Genomic DNA, 27436 nt, shown 5'->3' with positions numbered 1-27436 from the left:
TGAATCTACATTGACACATCTTTATCACCTAACGTCCACAGTTTACATTAGGGTTCTCTGTTGGTGTTGTATATTTACGGGTTTGGGCCAATGTATGATAATATATATTTATCTTTATAACACTGTGCAGAGTTGTTTTACTGCCGTAAAAGTCCTGTGTGCTCTGCCCATTCATCCCTCTAACCACCCCCCTCCCCCACTAACTTCTGGCAACCGCTGATCTTTTCACTGTCTCCATCATTTAGCTGTTTTCAGAATGCCATTTACAGGTTTCCCCCACTATGCAAAAGCAGTGCATGCCTGTGACACTTTCCATAAGCTGAAATGGTGTAAAGCTATGAAGCAATTACTGTTAATTGATATAGAAAAATTTTTGAGTGTTCCCAGACCCAAAAAATCATCTCTCCTATGCTTTTCTGACACCCTAGAAGACATCTTGCTAATGCATGAACAAAATAAATCGAGATGAAGCACAGATCTAACCATTCAAAGCTATGCTGGCTTGATGCTGAGATCCCTGAGTGTAGTTCCCAGGGAAGGAGCTTGGTGGTGCCACTCATGCTTTCTCCCTAATGGCTCATGCAAAACAAATGCTGGACGCTGTTTTCACTTTCTTCATAGAAGCAAAGTAGTATAATGCAAACTTATGAAAACTGAGGAATCTGTAGTTGGAATTATGTAGTATGTAGCCTTTTCAGACTGGTGCCTTTCAATGAGTAATATGCATTTAAGTTCCTCTGTGCTTTTTCATGGCTTGGTAGCTGATTTCTCTTTAGCGCTGAACAATATTCCATTGTCTGGATGGATCACAGTTTATTTATCCATTCATCTACTGAAGGACATCATGGTTTCTTCCAAGATTTGGCAGTTATGAATAAAGCTGCTAGAAACACCCCTGTACAGGCTTTGTTTGGATATAAGTTTTGAAGTCCTTTGGGTAAATACCAAGTAGCAGGACTGCTGGATAATATGATAAGAGTACATTTAGTAAGTGGGCTGTACAATTTTGCATTCCTGCTAGCAGTGAATGAGAGTTCTTGTTGCCCTACATCCTTGTCAGCATTTGGTATTGTCAGTGTTACAGATTTTGGCCATCCTAATAGCTGTGCAGTGGTATCTCATTGTTTTGTTTTGCATTTTCTTTTTTTTTTTAAGATTTATTTATTTATTTGACAGACAGAGATCACAAGTAGGCAGAGAGGCAGGCAGAGAGAGAGGAAGGGAAGCAGACTCCCTGCTGAGCAGAGAGCCAGATGTGGGGCTCGATCCCAGGACCCTGGGATCATGACCTGAGCTGAAGGCAGAGGCGCCTTCTAAGCCACTCAGGCGCCCCTGTTTTGCATTTTCTTGATATGATGTGGGCCATTTTTTCATTTTCTTGGTTGCCAACTGTACGGTTGATCCTTGAATAACACGGGGGTTAGGGATATAATTTGCATATAACTTTTGACTCCCCCAAAATTTAACTACAGATAGCCTACTGTTGACTGGAAGTCTTACCGATGACACAAATAGTTGATTAGCACATATTTTGTATGTTGTATATATTACATACTGTATTCTTACAATAAAGTAAGCTAGAGGAAAGAAAATGTTATAAAGGAAATCACAAGGAAGAGAAAATATATTTACAGTACTGTAGTGTATTTATCAAAAAAACCCATGTATAAGTGGACCTGTTCAGACCCATTTGTTCAAGGGTTGACTGTATATATGTATGTACAGTATACGTGTATGGAGAGAAAGAGAGAAAGCAAGTGGGACGAAATGAGAACAGCTGGTGAATCTAGGTGAATAATATGCATGTTCATTCTGTTATTCTTTCCACTTTTCTATAGGTTTGAAGTTTTCCAGAGTAAAACATCAGGGGAGAAAGTATAGGATTAAAGACCCTCACAGTCAGCTTCAGCATGAGATGGCTCTCCCTCGCACTTGCCAGAGGAGGTCCCTAAAATCTAGCATTTTGTGAAGGAAGCAGCTGGATTACTTGGGACTGCTTTTCAAGCAGCTTCTCAGTGTGGCTGGATTGAGCTGGCTAATTGTAGGATGTCAAGCCACAAAGTGTGGATAGATCCCTCAGTCCGATACTGAGAAAAAAATAGGTCCTAAATGTTAGATAGCCCTGATAGATAGCCTCTGTGAATATGAGTAGTGGTCAGACCCAGAGGGGTGAACCAGGGCTAAGAAAGCTGGACAGTTGGAAAACCAGGAGCGCTGTGACAAGGAGGGTCTTCTACGACTTGCCTTCTATCGAGATAAGTGGATACAGAAGAAAGCACCAGGCTCAGAGGTGCTGGTGCCCGTTGCAGTGGGAGCAGCCAGCACTCAGGCCCGAGCTGAAGTAGGCGAGTGCCCGACATTGTCAGCATCTGGGTGATCTGCAGAGGGTTTTCTCTGGTCTCCTGTGCAGGTCAAAGGCATTGACCTCACACCCAGAAGGCTTGGGGTAAGTCCTGATCCTACCACTTGCAAGCTGTGAGGCTGATTTCCTATTATTCTTGTTCACACAAAAAACATTGACTTCCCTTCCCTTCCGTGCCTTATTGATGGGCTGCAAAAACTGAAAACAAACCATGGAAGGCCCTTTTTAACTCCTTACTATTACTTTCTAGGCAAGAAGCAGTTCATTTTGCAGTCTCCCCTCCCTTTTTAAGTCCAACTCAACTAGATGTTGTTTCAGGCCTTGAGTATATTTCCATTATGAAGTTGTAGGACTAAAGCTCTTTGATCCTCTGAGGAAGCAGGAATGAGATACTTTAAGATGCTTTTTCTCCTGAACAGAGTGGCAGAGGATGATACCCTTTGAATCTCCCTTTCCCCAGGGAAATAGATTCGCCATAGGCCAGTGGTGACTCACCCACACTGGCCACAGTGTCCGCGTCCTAGCTGAGCAGATACTGGCAGCTGTCTGCCAGAGTGCTGTGAGGGAAGGGAAGTGGGACCTCCACTCAGTCCAGGAGGTCCGCCTTGGCATCTCAGGGGCAGTAGAGGAGAACTGACAGAATGGGAAAGAGGGTCATGCCTTTGATTGGTCTTCAGGAGGAGAGGATTGAGTTAATGGGAATGTGCCACAAGAGTTTACCGCAGTGCAAGGAGAGTTTTCGGGGGGCCCTGTCCAAGCTGTAGTGGTTGCACGGAGCTCCCCTGTACTAGAATTATTCTAACACAGCTCCCTCACCCCTCCTGGAAGAGGTTTTGGAGAAGATGCCCCAGTGACCAGAGGGTTGGATCAGATGATATGCTAGGGCTCTTCCCACCTAAACAGTATGAGCCACTTTTATCTAGCAATGAATTTGAATTAACCTATCGTCTGCTTCCTAGCCCTGTGACCTCAGACATGTTTATCAGCTTTCTGAGCCTTAGCTTCCTCAGCTGTAAAATGAGATTATTAACACCTCCCCAGTATCTCTCACAAGGCTGTTTTAAGTATCAACAGAAATTAGAAATGATGGGCGCCTCGGTGGCTCAGTTGTTTAAGCATCTGATTCTTGATTTCAGTTCAGGTCATGATCTCAGGGTCGTGAGATCTAGCCCCGCTGTGGGCTCCATGCTCAGCGGGGTGTCTGCTTAGGAGTCTCTCCATCTCCCACTGCCCTCCCCACTGCTCATGCGCTCTCCCCCTCTCTCACTAAAATAAATAAGTAAATCTTAAAAAAAAAAAAAGGAAAGAAGGAGAAATGATTCCTGGTGAAATCATAAATGTCCTCACCTCATTCTCAGTACTCTGCCCACATTTCCAGGGTGACCAAGTGAGTCCCTGGACTGGCTGTCCCATAGTTCAGAACAAGGATCACATGTGCTCAAGGGGTCAGCACTAAATCAGATTTCACTAGCCATCCTCCATCCATGGTTACCACTTTGGCCCTTTTTTCTTCCCTATCCCCATATCTTTGTTCTTTTCTTCTTTCTTTCCCTCCTATTCACTCCACTAGCACGTTCTGATAGGTTGCTACATCCCAGATGCCTGCTGGGCAAGAGGGAGTATGTACATTACTGCCAGTCCTGAGAGTGTGTCTCGCCTGGTGCAGGGAGAACACAGAGAAGGGATGAGGTGGGCAGTGCTCTAAGGGAGGTTTGTGCGGTGGGCTCACAAAGTGGCAGTCCTTTGGCAGGACAAGGCTGGAGGAGGGGAAGCTAGACTGGGTAAGTGTTCACCAGGAAGAAGACATTTGGGCCTGTCTTTGAAGAACAGATGATGATTTTCCAAGTAGAAAAGGCTAGGGGAAGGCGTGGACAGAGAGCACGTCTGTGAGTGTTGAGCCCTGTGGGCTTTGCTTCTCTGCCCCCATCCTTAACCAGCTCCTCTCCTCTGGGTGGCTCCCATGTGCAGCTGCTTTCTAAGCAGAAAGATTTGAAAGCTACAGACAGTTTTGGAAAATACTGCTGCTTGCTCATTGGGGGCTGTGAAATATTACTAGGAAATAAAGGCAGTAATTCTCCACCCTGGCTGTGTACAGCATCTCTTGTGACTTTTTTTGTGTGTGGGGGGGTTTATTTAATTCAAGCTTCCTGGCCTCACCTTTCATGTATTCTGATTTAGTAAGTCTGGAGCAGGACCATGGAAATTGATAAGATCTGTTTTTACAAATTTGGAAGTAGAAATATTGTCACATTATCTTTGTTTTTCCAGTTCCTCACTAAAGACACACACGTTTTATTGCAGGAAGCTCAGCGTCATCTAGTAAATATTCTCACCTAGCTTCAGTTTTCTAAGAAGCCTAAAGGCTTAGAAGTTCTAAAAAGTGAAGGAATTGCTATGGGTGGGATTAGCCCAGCCTTTTTTCCCAGAGGAAAGAGAATGGATAATGAGCAGTCCACTACTTATCTTCCCAGCTTCCCTGGGCCTCAATTTTCTCATCTGTGAAATGGGAATTAAAATAGTAGCCACCTGATAAGATAGTGGTGAGGACCAAAAGAGCACAGAGAACGTAAAAGCACATAGCAAGAGCTCAGTAAATGATAACAGTCATTATAGGGACAGCAAGGCCTGCCTAATGGTTAGCCATGTGGGTTCTAGAGCTGGGCTGCTTGCCACACAGCCTGGCAGCTACTCTCCCTGTAACCTCCGTGGCTCCGTGGTTTCCTTCTCTGTACAATAGGGTTGATTGTGACTCCCTCACAGAACTGTTATGAAATGTTACTAAATGAATGAATAAGTGCAAGACACCGAGATCATTGGTGGGCAAATAACATCAGGGAAATATTAGCAGTTATCATTACTTCTGCTGTGATCTCCAGTTGCTTTACAGTATTACTGTTGGAGGCTGGTCCTACCCTGTCATCAGCTGGTGCTTACTAGCTGCTCCTAGCAACCTTTCAGGCCCAGCTGTGGCCCTTTGAGAAGGGACCATCACCTCCTCCTTTGCTAACCATAGCCATAGGTACCCTGACTTGGTCTCCTGATTTAGCAGTTCACCTACGCAGCATCCTGTCAAGATACCAGCTGGCCCTGCAATGCTGAGTCAGACCCAGTTCTAACTCCTCCAGCCAGTGCAGTGGAGCCAAAGTCTCCATTCTCCTACTGTCTTACCCATAGAGATCTATCTGGGGCCCACAGCTTTTCTGTGACCATCTTAGAACCTAAAGGTTCTGAGTACCTCCCTGTCCCCAGTGAGGTTAGTCTTTTAAAGGAAATTGCTAGGGTAAGCCCTGGGGTCCCCACACTTCCTTTGTTCAGAAGGCTGCCTGCCCTCCGTGGTGCCAAGTGACTGATCTTCATTAGGGCTCTTCTCCAAGAGATTATCAGGTGCTAACATGTACTCTTCTGGTGGAACCATTGCTGGGGATTTTAAGACACTTTTTTGCCTCTTAGAGAAGAAGGCGAATCCCACACATCCATTGGAATCCATATTATATGTTATTTTTTTAAAACCCCATAAATGATTCTGATATTTGGCCAAGGTAGATAATCACTGAAATAAAGAAGACTGAGATGTAATGGTTATTAAGACTCACCTGTACAAGTTGGGAGGCTGTGAGCTGACTCTGATTCCCCAGCGTGCAGCAGACTTGCCCAGGCGGTCTGCTTATCGTACAGATTCTCAAGTCTCGCTGATTCAGTCGGTCGGGGAGCGGAGGAGTGGGGAGGAATCCCAAATCCTAGGGAGATGCCAGGGGAAGGGACCCATGGGGAGGGCGTGGACAAAGTGGGTGGAAGGCTGCCCGTATGGTTGGTGTAAGCAGGGAGTTGTGCGACGCAGGGGACGTAGCTGAGGTAGTGGTTGTCATCATAAGGTGGAAACATAGTGCGGCTCTCAAAATGAAATCTCAAGTGTCCTGTCAAATAATACATTCCCTTTGAGACTCTCAGGTTATGTTTTCAGCTGGGAGAAAATGTATGTCCAAAATAGGAATCCCGATATCAGAACTCTCCATGGGAGGGAGGTGAACCCCCTGGGAATTCAGGCTGGGGAGACAGCTGCTACCAGTGGTCAGCAGGGAAAGGCTGGGGCTCTGATCACCTCGTAGCTCTTTTCTGTCACTGGACTGCCCTCCACCCACGGGTATATCAGATAGAAGACCACATGAGCACAGGGGAAAATGTCCTCCCCATCAGGAAAGCATTCTCACATGCTGCCGCCACCACTGGATTCATTTCCCAGATGTCCAGGGATGTCAGGCCGAGCAAGCCTGAATGAGGTCAGTGGGAGCTCTCTCTGGAATTTCTGAGAAGTTGTATAAGGCAAATGCCTGACACACCTTGAGTTCTTTTTGTGAAATCTTTAGCTCTGACAGTTCACATCACATTTGCCCCCCTGGCTCACTGAACATGGTTTTGTTTTTCTAGTAGTGCTCATTGTGAGAGGAAAGAATATTTCCGTCTGGTCCCAGAACAGTCAGCAAGGAAAACCTGTGCAGCCAGGAAGTAGTTAATTGTGGATTCAAACCAGGTCAAATTCTACCGCCTCCAGAGCCCACACCTTGGGAGTCGTTCCCACTTCTCTGTGTCCTGGCAGTGACCCTAACGTGTCTCCTGATCCCAAAGAACTCAGTCAGTGATATTGAACTCGAGTCATGGGACAAGAGCCTCTAGGGTATCACCATTTGTAGTACCATGTCAGAAGGCTACCAAAAGAAGTCCTTTGCTCAAGTGGTCATGCTTTCAAACCTCTGACCACTCCCCGACCTTCCTTGGCCTCCTATTGGGCTAATATTTGGGAGCTGGAACAGTAGCCTTCCTGAAACAGTGGTGGGCAGTTACTGGAAAGCCATGTGATTGTCTGAGTTGAACCACTTTGTCGAAGACCATTTTCCTTTTCACTCATCACCTTCCCCATATCCCACGAGAGACCGTCCCCAGAGCACAATAATCCTTTCCCGAGATAGACTGTAGAGGCATCGAAGAAAAGGAACAAAAGTGAGGCTAATTTTGACTTTTCTGGGGCCAAAGAAAAGAAAAGCAGGCAGGCAGGTCAGGTCCAGCTCTGGAGGCCAGGGTGGGCCGAGGATTGCAGTGCCAGGGGTTCTGTTCCAGTCACCAGGGGATTTGCAGAACAAGGCAGGTGGAGGAGGGGGGAAAAGGGAACAGAGTCTTGGCCCTGGCTGCAGTGACCAAAGCCTGGTCCAGGCTCTGAAGCCTGGACCACCTCCTCCCCCTCCTTTTCTCCCTCCTCCCTTCCTCCTCTTCGTCCCTTCTTCCTCTTTCTTCTTCCTCCCTCCTTCTTCTTCTTCTTTTTTTTTTTATTTTTTAAAAATTTTTTTATTTACTTATCTGATAGAGATCACAAGTTGGCAGAGAGGCAGGCAGAGAGAGAGGAAGGGAAGCAGGCTCCCTGCCAAGCAGGGAGCCCGATGCGGGGCTCGATCCCAGGACCCTGAGATCATGACCTGAGCCGAAGGCAGAGGCTTTAACCCACTGAGCCACCCAGGCTCTCCTTCTTCTTTTTAACTGCAAACTCTATACCACGCCTCCCCAACTAAATTATTAAGGAATTAAGTTTCAGGGATTTCTTAGAGACCCAGGAATGGTTCATGCTCATCAGGGCTCTGTGAAGCCCTCCAGATTGTAGGCTGACGTTGCTATGCATCAGCATTTTTTTCTGGGACAAGGTCCTTGGCTCTCCTCTGATTCTCAAAGGCATCCGCCATTCAGAGCTATGCACCTCTATGAGGAGTGTCTGTCTCCCCACTTCCTGTCCCCACCAGGCAGAGCTTCTGTCCTTAATGTCAGTGCTGGTCAAATTTCAGTGTGCAGTAAAGTTAGCTGGGCATTTTTGTTGAAATATATTTTGTTGAAATATAGATTCTGGTTCAGTAGGTCTGCATTTCTTTTCTTTTTTTTTTTTAAGATTTTATTTGTTTATTTGACAGAGAGAGAGGGAGAACACAAGTAGGCAGAGCAGCAGGCAGGGGGGTGGGGTGGGAAGCAGACTCCCTGATGAGCAGAGAACCTGATGTAGGGCTCGATGTGGGGCTCAATGTGGGGCTCGATCCTAGGACCCCGAGATCATGACCTGAGCCGAAGGCAGAGGCTTAATCCACTGAGCCACCCAGGCGCCCCAAGAGTCTGCATTTCTAACAAGCTCCAGGTGATAGGCTGCTGTTCTCTCAAGGGGCCAAGCTTGATGGCAAGCTGTGATTTTCTCTCCCCAAGCCTGGATCTCGATCACAGTCTCTTAAGTGATCTCTAGACCACTCTTCCTATGGCCACTGGAGTGATCTCAGTTGCAATTCTAATCTTGTTCTTCCCCTCCTTCCCTTCCTGTGGTTCCCCTCCCTAGCCTCTATGGTCATAAAAGTCATCTCGGAATCCATAAACAAAACCTTTACATGATTTGTCTTCATCCTGTCTTTTCCCCCAGTGTGCCTTTCGGTCCATGAGCAATTAATTCTGTTGATGCTGGACTACATGAGAGCAAGGATTGAGGGGCTGTGGGGAGGGTGTGAGTCAGACTAGTGTCTGAATCCTGTTCCTGCCACTTCCTACTTTGTGATCTCTGAAGTCTAGTTTTTTCATATGCAGAATGGGAATAAAAATACCTACCTCATGGAGTTAACCATGAGAAGCAAATGACATACTCTATGTAAAGCATTTAGCACAGTGCCCACATAGTCACTCCTCAATAAGCCGTAGCTATTGTGACTTAATCATAATATGCTCTAGAGTTTCCATTTGTCACCCGATTCCCTGACTGGCTTGTTCTCCTAGTTCCCCTTTTCTGCCTCATCACATGTCGCCCCCTCCTCAAGTCCTTCTTGACTCCCTCACCCCTCAAGCCCATGCAGGCTTCCACCTCAGTTGTAACACTGTGGGTGATTTCTTTGTATACTCTTCCTACAGCAATGCCCAACACGGTTTGGGGCACATATCAATAACTGTCACTAGAAAAGTTATAGGAAACTGAGTTGAGTTGTGTTCTTATTTCTTTTTGTTGTGTAGTATTATACATACCTGTACTACCTACTTCTTAGCTACAGTCAATATATATGTATTATATAATTGGAGAGATTTGTTTGGTTATTTTTTTCCTCCAACTATTGTAATCCTCAGTAATATCTATTACTTCTGCCCTGACGAATTGCAGATCCCAAAGGAGTCTGGATTAGCATGAGCATTGCCTTATACTAAAATCAGTTCACTCAACAAATATTTGTACCAGGCACAGTGAATGACCATAGTGAGGATCATCACATTTGCCCCGCAGCAGCGCAGTGTATAGCTTTCTTTATGGAGGCATTGGCTCTGAGCTTCTGCCACCCAGGAGAGGACAAGATCTACGCTGAGGCTTCCCATCAGTAAGCCCCATTGTGTGCCCTCTGGGAGCCCATAAATACTAGGAATGTTCTGTAGATGTAGGCAAGAATCCCTTGGAGCTATTTCTCAACTCCAAAGTGGTTTGGGCAGAATATTCTACTTCCCTGAAAAATCAGTCCTTCTGAGTATTTGTACTCCTATCCAAGCCTCAATTCCCTCAATTCCCTAATAATAAAGGCCCCCCCCACCCAAGTCTCTACAGCTTACAAAGATCCTTCATGTACATTAATGAGAAGGATCTTTGTCACAACCCTGAGAGGCAGACCTGAATCCAGATCTGCTGACTATAGGTCGAGCAGTTCTTTCTGTTGTGATTGAATCTTGCGTCTCTGAGCCAGGAAATGATGAAGTAGGATGGCACCCGGCTGCTACTTGCTTTCAATTCATTTCCTGAAATGGGGGAGGGGACCAGTGAGGGAGACAGCTGTGGAGGGAGGGTGGCTCTTCCACATCAGCAGGAGAGGACACTTGAACGTAGAAGATGAACTTTAGTCTGATTTCCCGCCATTCTCCTTGTCTCTGAACTCGCAGACTGCAGTGGGCCTCACAGAACTTCCTGGTCTGCTGGAAAAGGAAATGGCCTCAACCACATGGGCCTAGGCAGGGAGGCAACCAACAGGCATCCCTCTCAGAAGACAAGTGAGCTGAAGCAGGAGCAGAATTTCCTGTTATATGTGACTCTCTGTGGCTATGTCCCATCAGTTGTTCCTTTTAGCAAAGCTGAAGTTTAAATTAGGGGTCTTATAGTTGATAGCAGCTTGATAATAGCACCTGTGATTAGTGAGATTGCCAAGGGGAAGGTGACTCTCAGAAAGTCAGTATGTGTCCAACTGCCCTCCTGCTGTGGAAGTGCCTTTCCCTTGCTACTTTGGGATCTGGGATGATTTTTACTGAGGAAATCCAGGAGCTTCCATAGATGGGGAGATAGTCACTTCTAGGTACTTTTCAGGGATTGGGGTTCATGAACTTTGAAGTCCAATTCCAACTGTGAAGCTGACTACCAGAGTGTTTGGGCCTGTGCCTGGACCCCGAGCCTCTCTGCTGATAGCTGTGAATGATGATGGGTCAGATGATTTCAGCTTTGAATGCACATTTGAATCCACCTGGGGAGCATTCTAAACTACATCTAAGCAGGGGCCCCACCCTCAGATCCTTATTCAATGGTCTGGGTGAGGCAGGGGATTGATAACTTTTTACAGGGTCCCCCAGGTGATCAGTTGTATAGTAAAGGTGAAGAAATGGGATGCGTTAATCTCTGAGCTTTCCTGAAGATCTAGGGGAGAACTCAGGTGTCCATCTGGTCCACAGTCCACAATGCACCATGTGGCCATTCTAAGAATGCCTTTAAATTCAAGGTCTTGAATTCCAGAGCAGAAAGCACTATACAGAGGCCACTGGCCAAGTCCATTATTTTAAAGTGGCAGGCCCTGTGGGGAGCAGTGTGTTCCAGGCACATAATAAGGTAGAGCAAGCAGGTGCCCAGGCATTTGGCTCCCAAGCCTGTGGCCCTGTCATAATGGCACACAGTTCTGAAGGAAGCCCAGGGAATTACTGGAGAGCAAAATCACACTTTTGCCCAGTTCCCCCTCCAGCTCTGAAGGAAGCCAGGGGAATTACTGGGGGCGCAAAATAACTCTTTTGCCCAGTTTCCCTTGTAAGCCTTTTACCTAATGGTGTTTTGGAGTTTGGTGAATATTTACTTATTCCTTCTGCACTCAGTAACTTCATGTCCAAGCTCCAGAGAAGTGGGTTATTCTTATCCACAGATGAAGAAACTACAGGTGGAAAGATTGAGACTTTCCCTGGTCACACAGCACGATAATAACAGAAGCTGTGTAATGGAAACAGCAGTCCTTGTTTTCCTGGAAGAAAATCCCTTCCTCTCCACATTGACTTAGCTATTCGGAAGCAGCAGGTCTCAGCCGTAGTGAGCTCCATCGAGAACAGAGGCACGCCTGTGTGAGGTTGTCCTGCCCTGGAAGAGGAGAGAGTGCATTCTAGGCTACGCTTCTCTAGCGGGGCAGGCGTGCTTTTGGTATCTCAGTGTCTCTCCCATGTCTACCAAGCCCTTTCACAGCCTGTCCACTGCTTTTCCCTGCCCTTCTGTTCAGGATGAGATGTCTAGGCTGTCCCAAGCCACATCATTCCATCTGAAAGGGCAAAATGGCAGGAAGGCTCCCACCACGGGATGGAGGAGGTGATGAGAAGGAAACGTGTAGGCTTTCCCGTGGTCCTGGAGGTCAGCAGAATAGCTGCAGAGGTGCTCCAGCAGGAAACCATAGCATGCGGGAGTGGAAACTCCTGCTGGCTCCAGCAACATGTCGCGTGTCACTGTACATCGTGTTTATGGCGGTTTACAAAAAGTGAAAAGACTATTTTTATGCAAATCTACTATGTGAATGTAGATTTCTTTTAGCTTTGCTCAGTGGAGAATCATTTCTGAAGCTCTGCTGTTGTTTCGCTCCCCCTTCCCACTCAGCTCGAAATTGATTAGCAGCCACAGAAAATGTGCCTCCAGAAACGGCGTCCCAGAGATGCGTGTCAGGCAAAGAATTTGTCCAGCCTGGCAAAACAGCTTTGTGGGGCTTTGCTCTGAAGATTCCGGCTGATGCTTCCCTTTGCAGAAATGATAAACTCTCCACCTATGGAAGGTTATTGGATTGGGCTGATGAAAAATCTGATAGACCAGGAATAGCATCTGTAGGACCCCATGGCTAGAATAGCCAAGACAGTGAACCACACTGCTCAGATCTGGCTTTACCTGATCTGTCATGCCAGGTGTGGCACCCAGCCTCCAAGGTAACCCCTAACGATTGGCATCTCTTGGTATCCACACCTTTGTATTGTGCACACACACAATGAAGAGGGCTGATCCATGTGACCAATAGGATATTGCAAATTGATGGTGTGTGACTTCCCAGGCTAGATCGTTAACAAAAATTGCAGCTTCCACCTTGGGCCCTTGAATTGCTCACTCTGGGAAGCCAGACACCCTGCTGTGAGGAGATCAAGCAACACTGTGGAGATCATGTCAGGAAGAACCAACTTCCAGCATGCACTTGCTAGGCACATGAATGCACCCTGTCCGGAAACCTCCAGGCTTGGTTAAGCCTTCAGATGATTCTTGCTCCTCAGCATTTGAGTCTCAGCTGAGGCTTTGGACATCATAGAACAGAGATAAGCTGTCTCCACTGTGACTTGTGTGCATTCCTGACCCACAAAAATACTGGGATAAGTCTTTATTATTGTTTTCTGCCATTAAGTTGTAGGAGTGATTTGTAATGCAATAGATGACTGGGGAGTATGTATAGACTGGGTCATAGAAGTATAGGATCATGGTGGGTAGAATATAAAGTTGGATCAGACAGAATTTATTGGTATGGGCCCACTCAGTAGTGACTCCAGATTCAGTGTTTGAGATGGGGGGGTTAGAAGTTGGTTGACTAAACCATGGCCCCAAGGGTCGCCTACACAAAATGAAGTTAAATGCCAGAACTGCTTTGTTGTAGGTGGTATGTTTTAGAGAAAGGTATCCAAAAGCTTAGGGATACTGGTATGTTAGAGTGGACTTATCATGTAAGACCTGTTCACCAACTCTGGAAGGGTCAAGAGGGCACACCTTTCATCACCACTGTGAGAAATTAAACATCCTTGAAGAGTTTTGTGGTCACTTTTCTCTGTAGGAAGTGAAGCCACCAAATGGGGATCCCTGATGCAGTAGGGATAGTGGGATTCCAGAGTGGCAGGACAAGAGGGATGTGGTTACCATAATTGGACAATTGAGCCAAAGCAGTAATCACAATTGTCTGACTCAGAACTGTGGCATCTGGCTAGTAGATCGTGGTCCCTTTGGGGAAGAAATATAGCAATATAAAATTTTGGCAGTATAGCAAGGTCCTTCCTCAAAGGGACAGGGATTTCACTTCATCCAAGAGGTTCTTGGTCTGTAAATGGGTTCAAGTCTGGGAATTGATTGAAGGGCCATTATGACTCTGTTTTGTGATCTAAGATATATTACTGTTCACTCAACCTAAACTCTTATGCTTATCCAGAGGTGAGAGTTCATGTTGATCCATGGGCTGTGGTGTGGTTTGGCAGGATGGTCAGAGACTTGACCATTATTGGGAAGTTGGTGATAAGGAAGTCTGGGGAAGATGTAGATGTACAGACTTCTCTAGGCAAAAGATATGAAGATATTTGTCTTCCATATTAATGCTCACTAGAGGGTAACCTCACCATTCAGTCAGTGAGTCAATAATTCACTCACTTACTCATCACGAAGGAATGATCCCATAAACACATGACCTTTGAACAACGTGGGAGTTAGGGGCAGTAATATTCCACATTGTTGAAATCCACCTGTAACTTTTGACTCTCCCCAAACTTAACTACTTATAGCCTGTTGGTGACTAGAAGCCTTCACAATAACATAAACAGTTGATAAATACATGTTTTATATGTTATATGTATTATATGCTATATTCTTAAAATAAAATAAGCTAGAAAAAAGAAAATGTTATTAAGGAAATCATAAGAAGCAAAAAATACATTTACAGTACTATATTATTAAAAAAAATCCACATGTAAGTGGATCCATGCAGCTCAAGTTCGTGTTGTTCAAGGCCAACTCTATATATTCTTCGCTGAGATGTCTATTCAGGTCTTTGGCTCATTTTTTTTTTAAATTTTATTTATTTATTTGACAGAGAGAGACAGAGAGGCAGAGAGGCAGGCAGTGTGTGTGTGGGTGGGGGGAAGCAGGCTCCCCACTGAGCAGAGAGCCCGATGTGGGGCTCGATCCCAGACCCTGAGATCATAACCTGAGCCGAAGGCAGAAGCTTAATCCTCTAAGCCACCCAGGTGCCCCTTTGGCTCATTTTAAAATCAGGTTTGTTTTCTTACTGTTGAGTTATGAGTTCTTTGTATATTTGGTCAGTAGTCTTCTATGAGATATCTTTTGCAAATATTTTCTACCAGTCTATGGCTTGTCTTCTCACAGTGCCTTTTGCAGAGCAGAAGTTTCTGATTTTAATGGAGTCTACCTTATCAATTGTTTCTTTTATGGATCATGCCTTTGGTATGTATCTAAAATGTCATCACCATACCCAAGATCATGTCGATTTTCACCTAAATTATCTTCTAGGAGTTTTTTAGTTTTGCATTTTATAGTTAATTCTGTGACCCTTTTTGTTTTGTGAGGAGTGTAAGGTCTTTGTCTAGATTCATTTTTTGTACATGGATATTCAGTTGTTCCTGCACCATTTGTTGAAGAGACTGTCTTCATGCCATTGCATTGCCTTTGCTTCTTTGTCAAAGATCAGTAACTCTATTAAGATGGGTCTATTTCTGGGCTTTCTGTTCCATGCTATTCTATTTGTCTATTCTGCCACCAATACCACACTGTCTTGATCACTGCAGCTTTGTAATAAGTCTTAAAGTTGAGTAGTATGTATCTTCTAACTTTGTTTTTTTCCCTCAGTATTATCTTAGCTATTCTGGGAATTTTGCCTCACCATAAAAACTTTAGAATAACTTTGTTGCTATCTATAAAATAACTTATTGGGATTTGGGGTGGGGGGAGGTTCCATTGAATCTATAGATCAGATTGGGAAGAACATAGACTGTCATGTCATCTGGAAACAAACACAGCATTGTTTTCCTTCCCAAATTATCTTTTATTTCCTTTTCTTGTCTTATTGCATTGGCTAAGACTTTCAGTATCATGTTGAAAAAGAAGTGGTGAGGAGAAAATCTTGCTTTATTCCTGATCCTAGTGGGCAAGTGTCTAGTTTCTCGCCTTTGAGTATGATGTTAGCTGTATGTTTTTTGTAGATACCCTTTATCAACTTTAGAAAGTTCCTTTTATTTCTAGTTTACCAAGAGTATCATAAATGGTGCTGGATTTTGTCAGATGCTTTTTCTATGTATATTTATAAGGCATGTGATTTTTCTTATTTCTCCTGTTGACGTGACAGATTACATTGATTTTTTTTTCCATGTGAATTAGCCTTGCATTCCTGGGATAAACCCCACTTGGTCTTGGCATATAATTCTTTTTCTACATTGTTAGTTTTGATGTGCTAACATTTTTGAGGATTTCTTTCTCTGTGTTCATGAGAAATATTGGTCTCTAGTTTGTTTACTTATTTATTTATTTATTATTTAGTTATTTGAGAGAGAGACAGAGAGAATACAAGCAGGAAGAGGGCAGAGAGAAAAGGACAAGCAGACTCCCTGCCAAGCTGGAAGCCCAATGCAGGGCTTGATCCCAGGGCTCTGAGATCATGACCTGAGCTAAAGGCAGATGCTTAACTGACTGAACCTCCCAGGGCCCCTCTAGTTTTCTTTCCCTGTAATATCTTTGTCCGGTTTTGGTATTAGGGTAGTGCTGGCCTCATAAAATGAGCTAAGAAATACTCATTCTGTTTCTGTCCTCTGAAGGAAGATTGTAGAGAATTGGTATAATTTCTTCCATGATTATTTGGTGATCCCATGTGGGCCTGGTGCTTTCTGTTTTGAAAGGTTATTAGTTATTGATTTCATTAAATATAGGCTTGTTTTCCAGTGTGTTTTTCATTTCAGAAGTTGTAGTTTTCATCTTGAGAAGTTTGATTTGTCTTTTTTATATCTTAACTTTTTGAACGTATAAAATGTAGGCATAACTATTCTAATGTTTTCCTGTCCTAATTCTAATAACTCAGTTCTAGGTTGGTTTTGATTGGTTTTTCTGTTCATAATAAGTAAGTTTTCCTGCTTCTTTGCATCCTTGGTAGTCTTTGATTAGATGTCAAACATTGTGAATTTTACCTTGTTGGTTGCTAGGTATCTTTGTATTCTTATAAATTTTTCTCAGCTTTTGGGGTACAGTTAAATTACTTTGGGGATTTGCTTTCATAATTTATGACCTTGTGTCTGGAACAGTGCTCAGTTTAGGACTAACCAACATTCCCCACTGTGGAGGTAAGATCATTCTGAAAATTCTGCCCATTGCCCTGTGTGTTACGAGTTTTTCAAGTTTGATTGGTGGGAACAGGCACTATTCCCAGCTCTGTGTGAGCCTCGTCACTGTTCCTTGTTACCCATGATTCTGTTACTGATGATTCTGTTCCTAGCCTCAGGTTATTTCTTCAAATAGGTACAGAGTACTCTGGTGTGTATCAGAAGGATACACAGTAGATCTCCAAGTTTTCACTCTTGAACAGCTCTCCACTCTTTGGTATTCCCTGTTATGAACTCTAGTTGCCTTTGGTCCCTGGACCTTCAGCTCCAACTTCTTGACTCAGGGAGTCTACCAGGCTCTACCTCAGTACTCCTACCTCATGCTGCTGCCTGGAAACTTACAAGGCAGTAGGTTTTGGCAGTTAATAGGGCTCACTTCATTTGTTTACTGTCAAGAATCACTGCCTCTCATCACCTGATGTCCAGAGTCATAAAACCCATTGTTTTTGTATTTTGTCTGGTTGGTTGGTTGGTTGATTTATCTATTTATTTGGTTGTCTAAGGTAAGAAAGCTTTTGTACTTGTATTCTTACAGCGAAACCTTTTTATACTTAAGCAGTGGTCCTTGTCATTTGAGAGGCTATATATTTACGTGAGCTGTAGAATAACCTTCAGTCAGCCAGCAGGAATTTTTAAGGCTACCCTAGGGTGCTAAACTGATTTCCTGACTCTCTTGTTTCTGGGAATTCCTTGAATTATTTGGGTCTAGAAGCTAATTTAAATAGTGATTTTATGAAATTCTTAACCGTGTTATGATTTTATTCTCAGAATTAAAAAAAAGAAAGAGCAGCAACGTTATGCCGAAGAGCAGAGGATACTAAGAATGAACTTTCATGAAGAGCTGTATTCAGGGGAGAAGATGAGTGACATATTAGCCCAGCTGAAACTTGAGGAACTAAAAGGAGTCAGAGAAAAACAACAACAGAGAGAAAAGGAATCCCAAAGGTATTTTGAAAAGTTCTGCATAAAGTCCTGGCTCTAGAGGAATAGCACTGTATTTTCCCCAGTGCTGTTTCCCAGTACAAAGAGGAAGAGTTGAGACACAGAGATGTGAACTAGTTTTAATGGTTAAAGCTGGTCATCAGATAAGGACTCATGCTCATTCTCTTCCTAGTGGTCCACTTTGCCTGACCATACTGTATCTTTATAGATATATAGAAGCTCTGCGAGCCCAGGTCCAGGAGAAAATGCGGCTGTATAATATTACTCTACCTCCACTATGCTGCTGTGGTCCTGATTTTTGGGATGCTCATCCTGATACCTGTGCCAACAATTGTATTTTCTATAAAAACCATAGAGGTAAGCTTCTTAAAGGAATGGTTACGGCCTGGTGGCAATTAAAAAACAAACAAACAAATGTAGTGATCATAGTAAGTTAGCATTTATTGAGATTGATATCAGAGACTGATATCAGAGACGCCTTTATAAAACAACTCTGGGACAATAAAAATAATTATAGTGAGTTATAATCCTTTTGAGATCGGCTATCTTCTTGTCTCCATTAATGCTGGGGAAATATTTCTACTCCACTTGTAGGGAGACTTGGCTTCCTGGTTCTCCTATAAATGAAGAAATTAGGGCTTATGTTTTATGGCCATCTGTCCAGTTGCGTTCCCTGTTATTCAAATACTTTAATGTTACTTAACATAGATTTATTACCATCTCTATCCACATTAGACTGTCCAGTTCTGCCAGGTGACGCAGAGGAAAATGAGGGCCAGTATAAACACTATCTTCAGGAATCGCAGCTAGAGAAAACAGTCCTTCTTATTGTCACTGATGTTTCTGTTTCCTGGCCATCCTTAAACATATTGATGTACACAGTTAGAGATTATGTAGGCTTCATGCACACACCAAAATACCGCCACTATTTGTATTCCTACTTCCCCATCCGTGTGATACGAGTTTCTCATCAATTCTGTGAGTTAAATTTTAAAAACACAAATCTTATCATGCCATTTCTCTGTTCTAAAACCTTGAGGGTTCAACATTACAGTACAAAATGCATGCCATATTTGGCATATTTTCTCTCTGGCCCCAGGCGACACTCCAGCCTTATCAAACTTGCTATTTCCAGTACATGTTGCCTTTTTTATGCCTTTTGCTCCACATATTTTTCTGCCTAGAAGACCTCCTTTCGATTACTCTTATTAATCATTCAAGACCATCTTACATGTTACTACTTCTGGAAATCTTTTCCATCTTTTCCTAGATGTTTTTTCATTCATTCTGCATTTCATTCAGTGATGATATTTTACATAGACCTCTGGTTTGAAAGTGTTAACACTGCAATTTAATTATTTTTGTGTGCATTCTCGTCATTATCTTTTCTGTCCTCACAGAGTGCTTGACATGTACTAAGTACTCAATAAGTGTTTATTCAATGAATAGGAAAAGTTAGTATCTATGAGACTTGTAGAGAAGCAGTAGTAATGGGAAGGAGGTTGACAGAGTAAGTAGTTTAGAATCTAGCTTCATTCCTCACTGTGCAAACCTTTATTTGCAGCGTATACCCGGGCACTACATTCGGTCATCAATTCCTGTGATATCCCTGAGGGGACCTCAACTGTTCGAGTCGCCATGCATAATTTGGCTTCTGTGCACAGACGGACTTTGAAAAATCTGTAATGAGAATCTGAATCCAATTGTTAGTATTTCAATCTTCACTTAAAGTCAACCCTGAGAGATTATTTAGGAAAAGCTGTTAAAATGTATTAAGATGTGTAATCTGGAAAGAAGGACTGTCTCAACAAGACAACCATCTGTATAATTAGATCATAAACATTGTTTCAGCCTCTGCCAGGGACTGAAATTGAAAGTCGACCTCCAAACTGGTGTTTTTGCTGTGAACTGTATAGAGTCAATTGTTTTAAAAATGATCACTCAGACCAGTAAGGTTTTTTTTACTTAGCTCTGCTCTGATCAGAAGAGATCATGAGAAATCTTTGAGATTATCTCATTTATTGTCTTTCTTAAAGTGTATCTTTGAATCTTGACAAGATTGAAAATGTCTAGATAAAGCTGAAAAGAAGATGATGAGATGAGTTTCTAAGTATCAGTGGCCATCTGTATTGCAGATAGCGTTACTTGTTGTGTATAACAATTAGAGGTGAGAAGAATCTGAATTTGATGCATATTTTTTTTCTCAAGATTTTTCTCTCCTGGTCTTTTAACTTATTACCTCTTTCCCCATTCAATGACATTGGACTTAGGACTTTATAATTTTATAATTTTGTATTGCAAAAATAAGGTGAATAAACACTCTGTCTTTTGAGCATCTTGTAGGTGAAATCATTGTGAGTGACTTTTCAAAAAGTAAACCTGAAGTCAAAGTGAGTAATCAAGTCCTGCCTTATTTATCCCTGTCTTTTAAGAATCTGGTGAATGGCATAGCTACAAAACAGATGAAATAAAAATTTCTGTAGTTAGTATGAGTTTGTTATTTCTTCACAGTATTTCCTGACACAAAATATGAAAAGTTTATTATTGAATTAAAGATACTATGAATCTCTTTTTCTTACTTTTCTCTAATGGAGCAGTGTTGAAGAAGCACTTAGGTTACATCTCAAAAAAACTCCTACTAAACATCTAGCCAGGTCATCAAAAATTAGAGCCAAAAATTACCTGTATGACAAGATTGACAGGTTAGTTAGCCAGATTAATAATCTAGTTCAGTCAAAAGCTTTAAGTAATTATATCCACCATTCAGCCTTTAGGAGTTGTATTTTTTAACAGTTTTATTGAGATATAATTTATATACCATATGATTAACCCATTTGAAGTGTACAATTTAGTGGGTTTTAGTCTATTCTAGGATTGTGCAACTATCACCACTGTCAAATTTTAGAATAGTTTTGTCATTCTAAGGAGATGCCCCCATAATCCAGCAGTTCCACTTTTGAGTATATATCTAAAATAATTGGAAGCAGGATCTCGAGTGGATATTTGTATACCATGTTCATGGCAACGTTATTCACAATAGCCGAGAAGTGGAAGCAACCCAGTGTCTGTCCACAGATGAATGTGTAAACAAAGCATGGTATGTATATAAATGTACAGTGGACTATTATTCAGCCTTAAAAAGGAAAGAAATGCTATCACATGCTAAAGTATGGATGAGCGCTAAGATCATTATGCTGCATGAAGTCGAGTCACAAAAAGACAAATACAGTATGATACCACTTACATGAGAACCTAGAGTAGTCAAAGTCACAGACACAGAAAGTAGAATAGTCATGTCAGCGTCTGTGGGGAGGAGGAAATGGGACGTTGTTTAAAGGGTAGTTTCAGTTTTGCAATATGAAAAAGTTCTGGAGATCTATTTTATAATAATGTGAATCTACTTAATATTGCCAAACTGTACACTTATAAACAATTACAATGGTAAATTTTAGTTGATGTAGCTTTTTTTTTTTTTAACCACAATTAAAAATTTTAAGAAGAAAAATTCCATACCTCTTCCATACCATACACTTCCCATTCCCTCCTCGCTCAGCTTTAGGCAATCACCAGCCTACTTTCTGTCACTATAGATTTGTCTATTCTGGACATTTTGTATAAAAGGAATCAATATATATAGTTTTTTGTGACTGGAATCTTTTGTTTTGTATGCTATTTTAAGATTTTTCCATGTTGTAGCATGTATCAATACTTCATTGCTTTTTGTTGCCCAGTAATATTTCACCCTATGAATACCACCTTTTATTTGCTCATTCATCAGTTAATAAACATTTGGGCTATTTCTACTAATTGGCTATTATGAATAATGCTGCTATGAACATTTTATGACAAATTTTTTTGTGGACATATATTCTCATTTCTCTTGGGCATATACCTAGGAGTAAATATGCTAGGTCAAATGGTATCTATATGTTGAACCTTCTGAGGAACAGAAAACTGTTTTCCAAAGTGGCTGCACCATTTTGTATTCCCACCTATGGTGTATAAGGGTTCAGAGTTCTTCACATTTACTAACCTGTGTCCTTATCTGTCTCTTCCATTATGGCTACCCCCGCCCCCGGGTGTGAAGTGATATCTCACTATGGTTTTAATTTGCATTCCACCCCCCCCATAGCTAATAAGGTTGACCATCTTTTCATGTGCTTATCAGCCATTTGTATATCTTCTTTGGAGAACTATCTTTTCAGATCCTTTGCCCATTCTGTAATTGGGTTATTTGTCTTTTGATTATTGAGTTAACGAGTCTTAGTATATTCTACAAACAGGCCCCTTATCAGACACATGATTTGCAAAGATTTTCTCCCATTCTGGAGATTGTTTTTTTTTCACTTTTTTAATGATTTCCTTTGCGGCACTAAAGTTTTTCATTTTGATGAACTCCAGTTCATCTACTTTTTTGTTGTTGTTTCTTTAATCATTACCTAATCCACTACTTAACCCTAATATACTCTTATGTGTTCTTCTAAGAGTTTTATATTTTTAGCTCTTACATATAGGTCTGTGAATTATTTTGAGTTAATTTTTGTGCATGGTGTTAGGGGCCCATCTTCATTCTTTTGCATGAGGATATCCTGTTGTCCCAACACCATTTGTTCAAAAAAACTATTATTTGCCCTATTGAGTTGATGTGACACTCTTGTCAAAAATTAGTGGACCATTGATCTAGGGGTTTATTTCTGAATGTTCTGTTCTATTAATCTCTGTTTATCATTATATTGGTACAATCTATCTTTTTTTTTTTAAGATCTTATATATTCATTTGTCAGAGAGAGATTGCATGAAAGAGCATGCACAAGCAGGGGTAACGACAAGCAGGGTGAGAAGCAGACTCCCCTGAGCTCGGAGTCTGAGGTGGGACTCTATCCCAGGAACCTGGGATCGTGACCTGAGCCTGAAGTAGACGTTTAACCGATTGAGCCACCCAGGCCTCCCCAATCTATCTTAATATAGCTTTGTAGTAAGTTATGAAGTTGGGAAGTATGAGTCCTCCAACTTTGTTCTTCTTTTTCAAGATTGTTTTGCTATTGTGAGACCCTTTCATTTTTCATATGAATTTTAAGATTATCTCCTGCAAAAAAGCTAGCTGAAATTTTTTCATAGGGATTGCATTGAATCTGTAGATCAATTTGAGAGCTATTGCCTTGTGATTCATGAACATGGGATATCTTTATATTCGAGTCTTCTTTAATTTCTTTTGATGTTCTGAATTTTCAGAGCATAAAATTTGTACTTATTTTGTTAAAGTTATTCCGAAGTATTTTATTCTTTTTGGTGCTGTTCCAAATAGAATTGTTTTGTTAATTTTATCTTCAAGTTGTTCGTTGCAAGTATATAGAAATGTAATTGATTTTTGTATATGGATCTTGTATTCTACAACCTTTCTGAACTCTTTTTTATTTTAATAGTTTCCCAGAGGATTTCTTGGGATTTTTTTTACATGTAAGATCTTCTCATTTACAAATAGAGATAGTTTTTTCTCTCCTTCTGAATGCCTTTTTCTTGTCTAATTGCCCTGGGTAGAACATCCAGTTCCGTATTGAATAGGAATGATGAGTGACACTCTTGTCTTGTTTCTGATCTTGGGGGAAAAAGCATTTCGTCTTTCATCATTATGTATGTTAGCTGTGGGTTTTAATAAAGGATTTTTTTTTTTAAGAGAGATTTAAATTGCATGAGCTGTGGGAGGGAGGTGGAGAGGTGAGGGGTGAGGGTCATAGGGTGGGGGGGTGGAAAGAAAGAGAGAGGATATTAAGGAGGGTCTGCACCCAGCACAGAGCCTAACATGGGACTTGATCTCACAACCCTGAGATCATGACCTGAGCTGAAATCAAGAGTCAGATGCTTTCCCCATTGAGCTACCCAGGAGCAGCAGTAAAGGCTTTTTTTTTTTTTTTTTAATTTTTTTAAAGATTTTATTTATTTATTTGTCAGAGAGAGGGAGAAGAGTGCACAAGCCGGGGAAGTATCAGGCAGAGGGAGAAGCAGGCTCCCCCCCTGAGCAGGGAAGCTGATGTGGGGCTCGATCCCAGGACGCTGGGATCATGACCTGAGCAGAAGGCAGACACTTAACCGACTGAACCACCGAGGCGTCCCCCAATAAAGGCTTTTTTTTTTTTTTTTTAAGATTTCATTTATTTATTTGGGTGAGAGACAGAAAGCATGAGAGGAGAGAGATTAGAGGGAGAAGCAGACTCCCTGCTGAGCAGGGAGCCTGATGTGGGACTCGATCCTGGGACTGTAGGATCACGACCTGAGCCAAAGGCAGCTGCTCAACCAACTGAGCCACCCAGGCACCCCCCAATAAAGGCTTTTAATAAAGGGCTCCTAAATGCCCTTTATTAGTTTGGGGAAGTTACCCTCTGTTACTAGTTTATTGAGTGTTTTTATCATGAAAATGTGTTTAGTTTTGTGAATTTTTGTTTAATTTATTAGGATTATTGTGTGTTTTTTGTCTTTTTTTCCTATTTAATAAGATGTATTACTTGATTTTCAGATGTCGGACCAATCTTTTACTTCTGGGATAAGCCGTATTGGTTCTTATTTGTTTGGTGTTGTACAAGTTTTTCCTTGTTCTATTTTTTTAGTTGGTTTATCTGAGATAGGTGATTTGACTTGTCTGATATCAAGTTAATAGTAAATGATGATGGGATTAAATCTTACATAGACTTAAGCAGCTTTCAAGTCTTCTTCCTCTAAGTTCAGACTCTGAACATAAGTCTCACCTGAGTAGGAGTATGGTTTTGCATTGTAATTTGGTCCTATCTAAACAGTGTTAATGATTTATTTTTGTGGGGTTAGAGAATGCTGGAATGGCTCGCAGCTATCAAGGAGGAACCCTGAGTTTCATGACCCTCACTGGGAGTGTGGTGAATCCTGTGTGAATTGATGGATGCACTTTGGAAAGAAACCTGGAATCTAAGACTGTGCCTGAATTTACAGGTTTGTGAAATCACAGTTGGGAGGACAAATTCTGTGTTTTCTAAATGAGCAGTGACCTGTAAAAATGAAGAGGACTGAATGTAAGAAGTGAGCCTAATTGAAATAGATTTTGAAGGGTGCCTGGGTTGCTCAGTGGATTACGCCTCTGCCTTCAGCTCAGGTCATGGTCCCAGGGTCCTGGGATCGAGCCCCGCATCGGGCTCTCTGCTCGGCGGGGAGCCTGCTTCCTCCTCTCTCTCTCTGCCTGCCTCTCTGCCTACTTGTGATCTCTGTCTGTCAAATAAATAAATAAAATCTTTTAAAAAAATAGATTTTGATTTCTGGGAGGAAAAATATAATTAAATTTGGACCAACTATTTCAAATAGGATAGATCGCAGGCATTTCAAGTAAAAAACAAATGAATAAGAATGAATACTTTCCTAGATCATTATTTCTTTATTCCTCTCAAACTTCCTCTAGGTTTTCCCTCAATCTCATCAGTTGGTGACAGAATACACACTGAAAAGACAAGCAGTCTAAAGGGAGCTTCCCCAAGCTCCTACCATCATATCTACCTACCTACCTGCATCTCTTATTCTTGTTAATATGGATAAACTATTTATTCTGTCTTGGGTCTGCTCTGACTTGTGGCAAGATCCAGTTCCCTTCCTCCTATTCAAAGACATTGCCTCAGCATCTCTTCCCCTTGTCTTCTGCAACATAATTTCCTCCTGACTACTAGAGTCTTCCTATCAATATATAAATTTGCTGTAATTTCTTCCATCTTTAAAACCAACCAATTTTTAAAAAGAGAGAGAAAAGAAAAGAAAGCTACCTCTCTTTACCCTGCCTTCTCCTTCACCTATCACCAACCTTCTCTGCTTCTCTTTATGGCAAAACAAAGTCTTTGAGTTGTCTGTCCCTTCTCCTGCTGTCTTCACATTCTCTCTTGAGTGCCTTCTAGTAAGACTATTTGCCTTTACCTCTCGAATGAAAGCGCCTTTTTTAGTCACTAATGACTTCCACGTTGCCGAATCCCATGGTTGTTCATTCTCAAACTTCCTCTTCACCTATCAGCAGAATTAAACACAATTGATCACTCCATTTTTTTTTTTTTTTGAAGTACTTTATCACCTAGCTTCTACAACACCAAAGCTTTTGATTTTTCTTCCGACTCACTTGGCCATTGCTTCTTCGGTTTTTTTGCTGTGTTTTTCTCCTCTCCAATTTTGCAATATTAGGGTGTCCCAGGCTCAGTCTCTGGACTTCTTTTCCATCTACACTTGCTCTTTTGGTGATCTCTTTTCATCCGGTCGTTTTAAATATTCTCTACAAACTCCCACATGTATATCTCTGGCCCAGACCTCTCCCTGAAACCAAATTATCATAACCCTGACTGCCTACTTGACATTTCTGTATTTTTGGTTCCCCTCAAATTTGCTCTTTCTACACACTTTACCATGTCAATGAATAGTAGTCCTATCTATTTATTGAGGACAAGAAACTTGAAATACCACTGACTTCTATCTTTCTCTCTCGTTCATCCTTCTTCACTTCCTCAGCAAGTCGTGTCAACTCTACCTTCAAAATATATTTCCAGTTCATGTTACTTAAACTGCCAGATGCCTGGTCCAAACCACTAGCATCTCTCTTGTGGGTTATTATAAGAGTTTCCTAAGTAATTTGTCTTTGAATTTTTTTTGTCTTTGTCTTTGTATTTTTAAAAAAAAAATTTTTATGTATTTTTAAATTTATTTATTTGAGAGAGAGAGTAAGCACAAGCAGGGGCACAAGTGAGGCAGAGGGAGAAGCAGACTGCCCACTGAGCAGGGAGCCCCACTCAGGGCTCTGATCCCAGGACCCTGGGGTCATGACCTTAGCTGAAGGCAGATGCTTAACTGACTGAGCCACCCAGGTGCCCTTGTCTGCTTGTGTTTCATGAACTTTCTCCATATATGAACCACACTTAAGACATCCAAAAACCAACCTTCGGTCTCCCCGCTCTACACACACATACGCACACTCTCAAACAACAAAAATCTGTTCCTTCAGTCTTCTCCATCTCAGCAAATGACCACTCCATCCTTGTAGGAGTACAGGCCAAAAAAGGATAGAGTCAACCTTTACTCTCTTCTTTCTTATGCAACCCTCATCCACTTCTTGTTGGCTCTACCTTGAAAAACGTGTTCCAAACACAACACTTTGAAATGTTGTGTTTCTGTGTTGTATCTGCCCCACCGCATCCCTGATCTAAGTCAACATAATGCCTGAATTATTGTGGCAGTCTCCTAGTTGGTTTTCTTGTTTCTATATTTGTCCCCTGATAGTACTGCAACCAGAGCAGTCCTTTCAGAAAAGTAAGATCATTTCGTTCCACTGCTCAAAGTCCCCTTTGGCTACTCAGGAATAGCCAGCGTCCTTGTAATGTCATAGAAGGCCCCATAAAATCAGGGCCCCATATAAGGTCCTAATCACTTCTGAGGCTTTATCTCCTACTGCTCTTTGTTCTTGCTCATTCTGCTCAGCCTTTTGGGACAATCTAGGGATACTTTTGCTTTAGGGATAATTTGCTCTTTGCTATGCCTGGGGACATTTCTCCCTCAGATAATATTTGGTTAACTTCCTTAACCTCCTTTAAGTCTTTATTCAAGTGTGTCTTATTGAAGGGCCTTCCTGGATCATCTTATTTTAAAATGTGACCCTCCTGACCACCTCCACTCCCAGGTACTCCTTATCCCTTTTCCGTGCCCCTTCATGATATTTCTACCTGTATGACCTACTATATATTTTACTTAATGTTTATT

At 42.0% G+C, this 27436-nt stretch overlaps 1 protein-coding gene across 1 annotated transcript in view; it reads left to right on the top strand.

Annotated features, from left to right (window-relative positions):
- LOC111153790 (coiled-coil domain containing 15) overlaps positions 1–20184 on the top strand; it is an 80195-nt gene extending 60011 nt beyond the window's left edge. Inside the window, exons 14-16 of the mRNA XM_022513029.1 lie at positions 17522–17698; positions 17904–18052; positions 19260–20184. Coding sequence (XP_022368737.1) covers positions 17522–17698; positions 17904–18052; positions 19260–19381 — 448 coding nt within the window. The 3' untranslated portion in view covers positions 19382–20184. The remainder of the gene's footprint in view (positions 1–17521; positions 17699–17903; positions 18053–19259) is intronic.
- The last annotated feature ends 7252 nt before the right edge of the window (positions 20185–27436 follow it).

Source organism: Enhydra lutris, unplaced genomic scaffold (assembly GCF_002288905.1).
Source record: "Enhydra lutris kenyoni isolate GAN:26980312 unplaced genomic scaffold, ASM228890v2 scaffoldscaffold34, whole genome shotgun sequence".
Lineage (NCBI taxonomy): Eukaryota > Metazoa > Chordata > Mammalia > Carnivora > Mustelidae > Enhydra > Enhydra lutris.
Note: the sequence above shows the minus strand (reverse complement) of the source record. Positions and strands in the feature narration are given on the sequence as shown.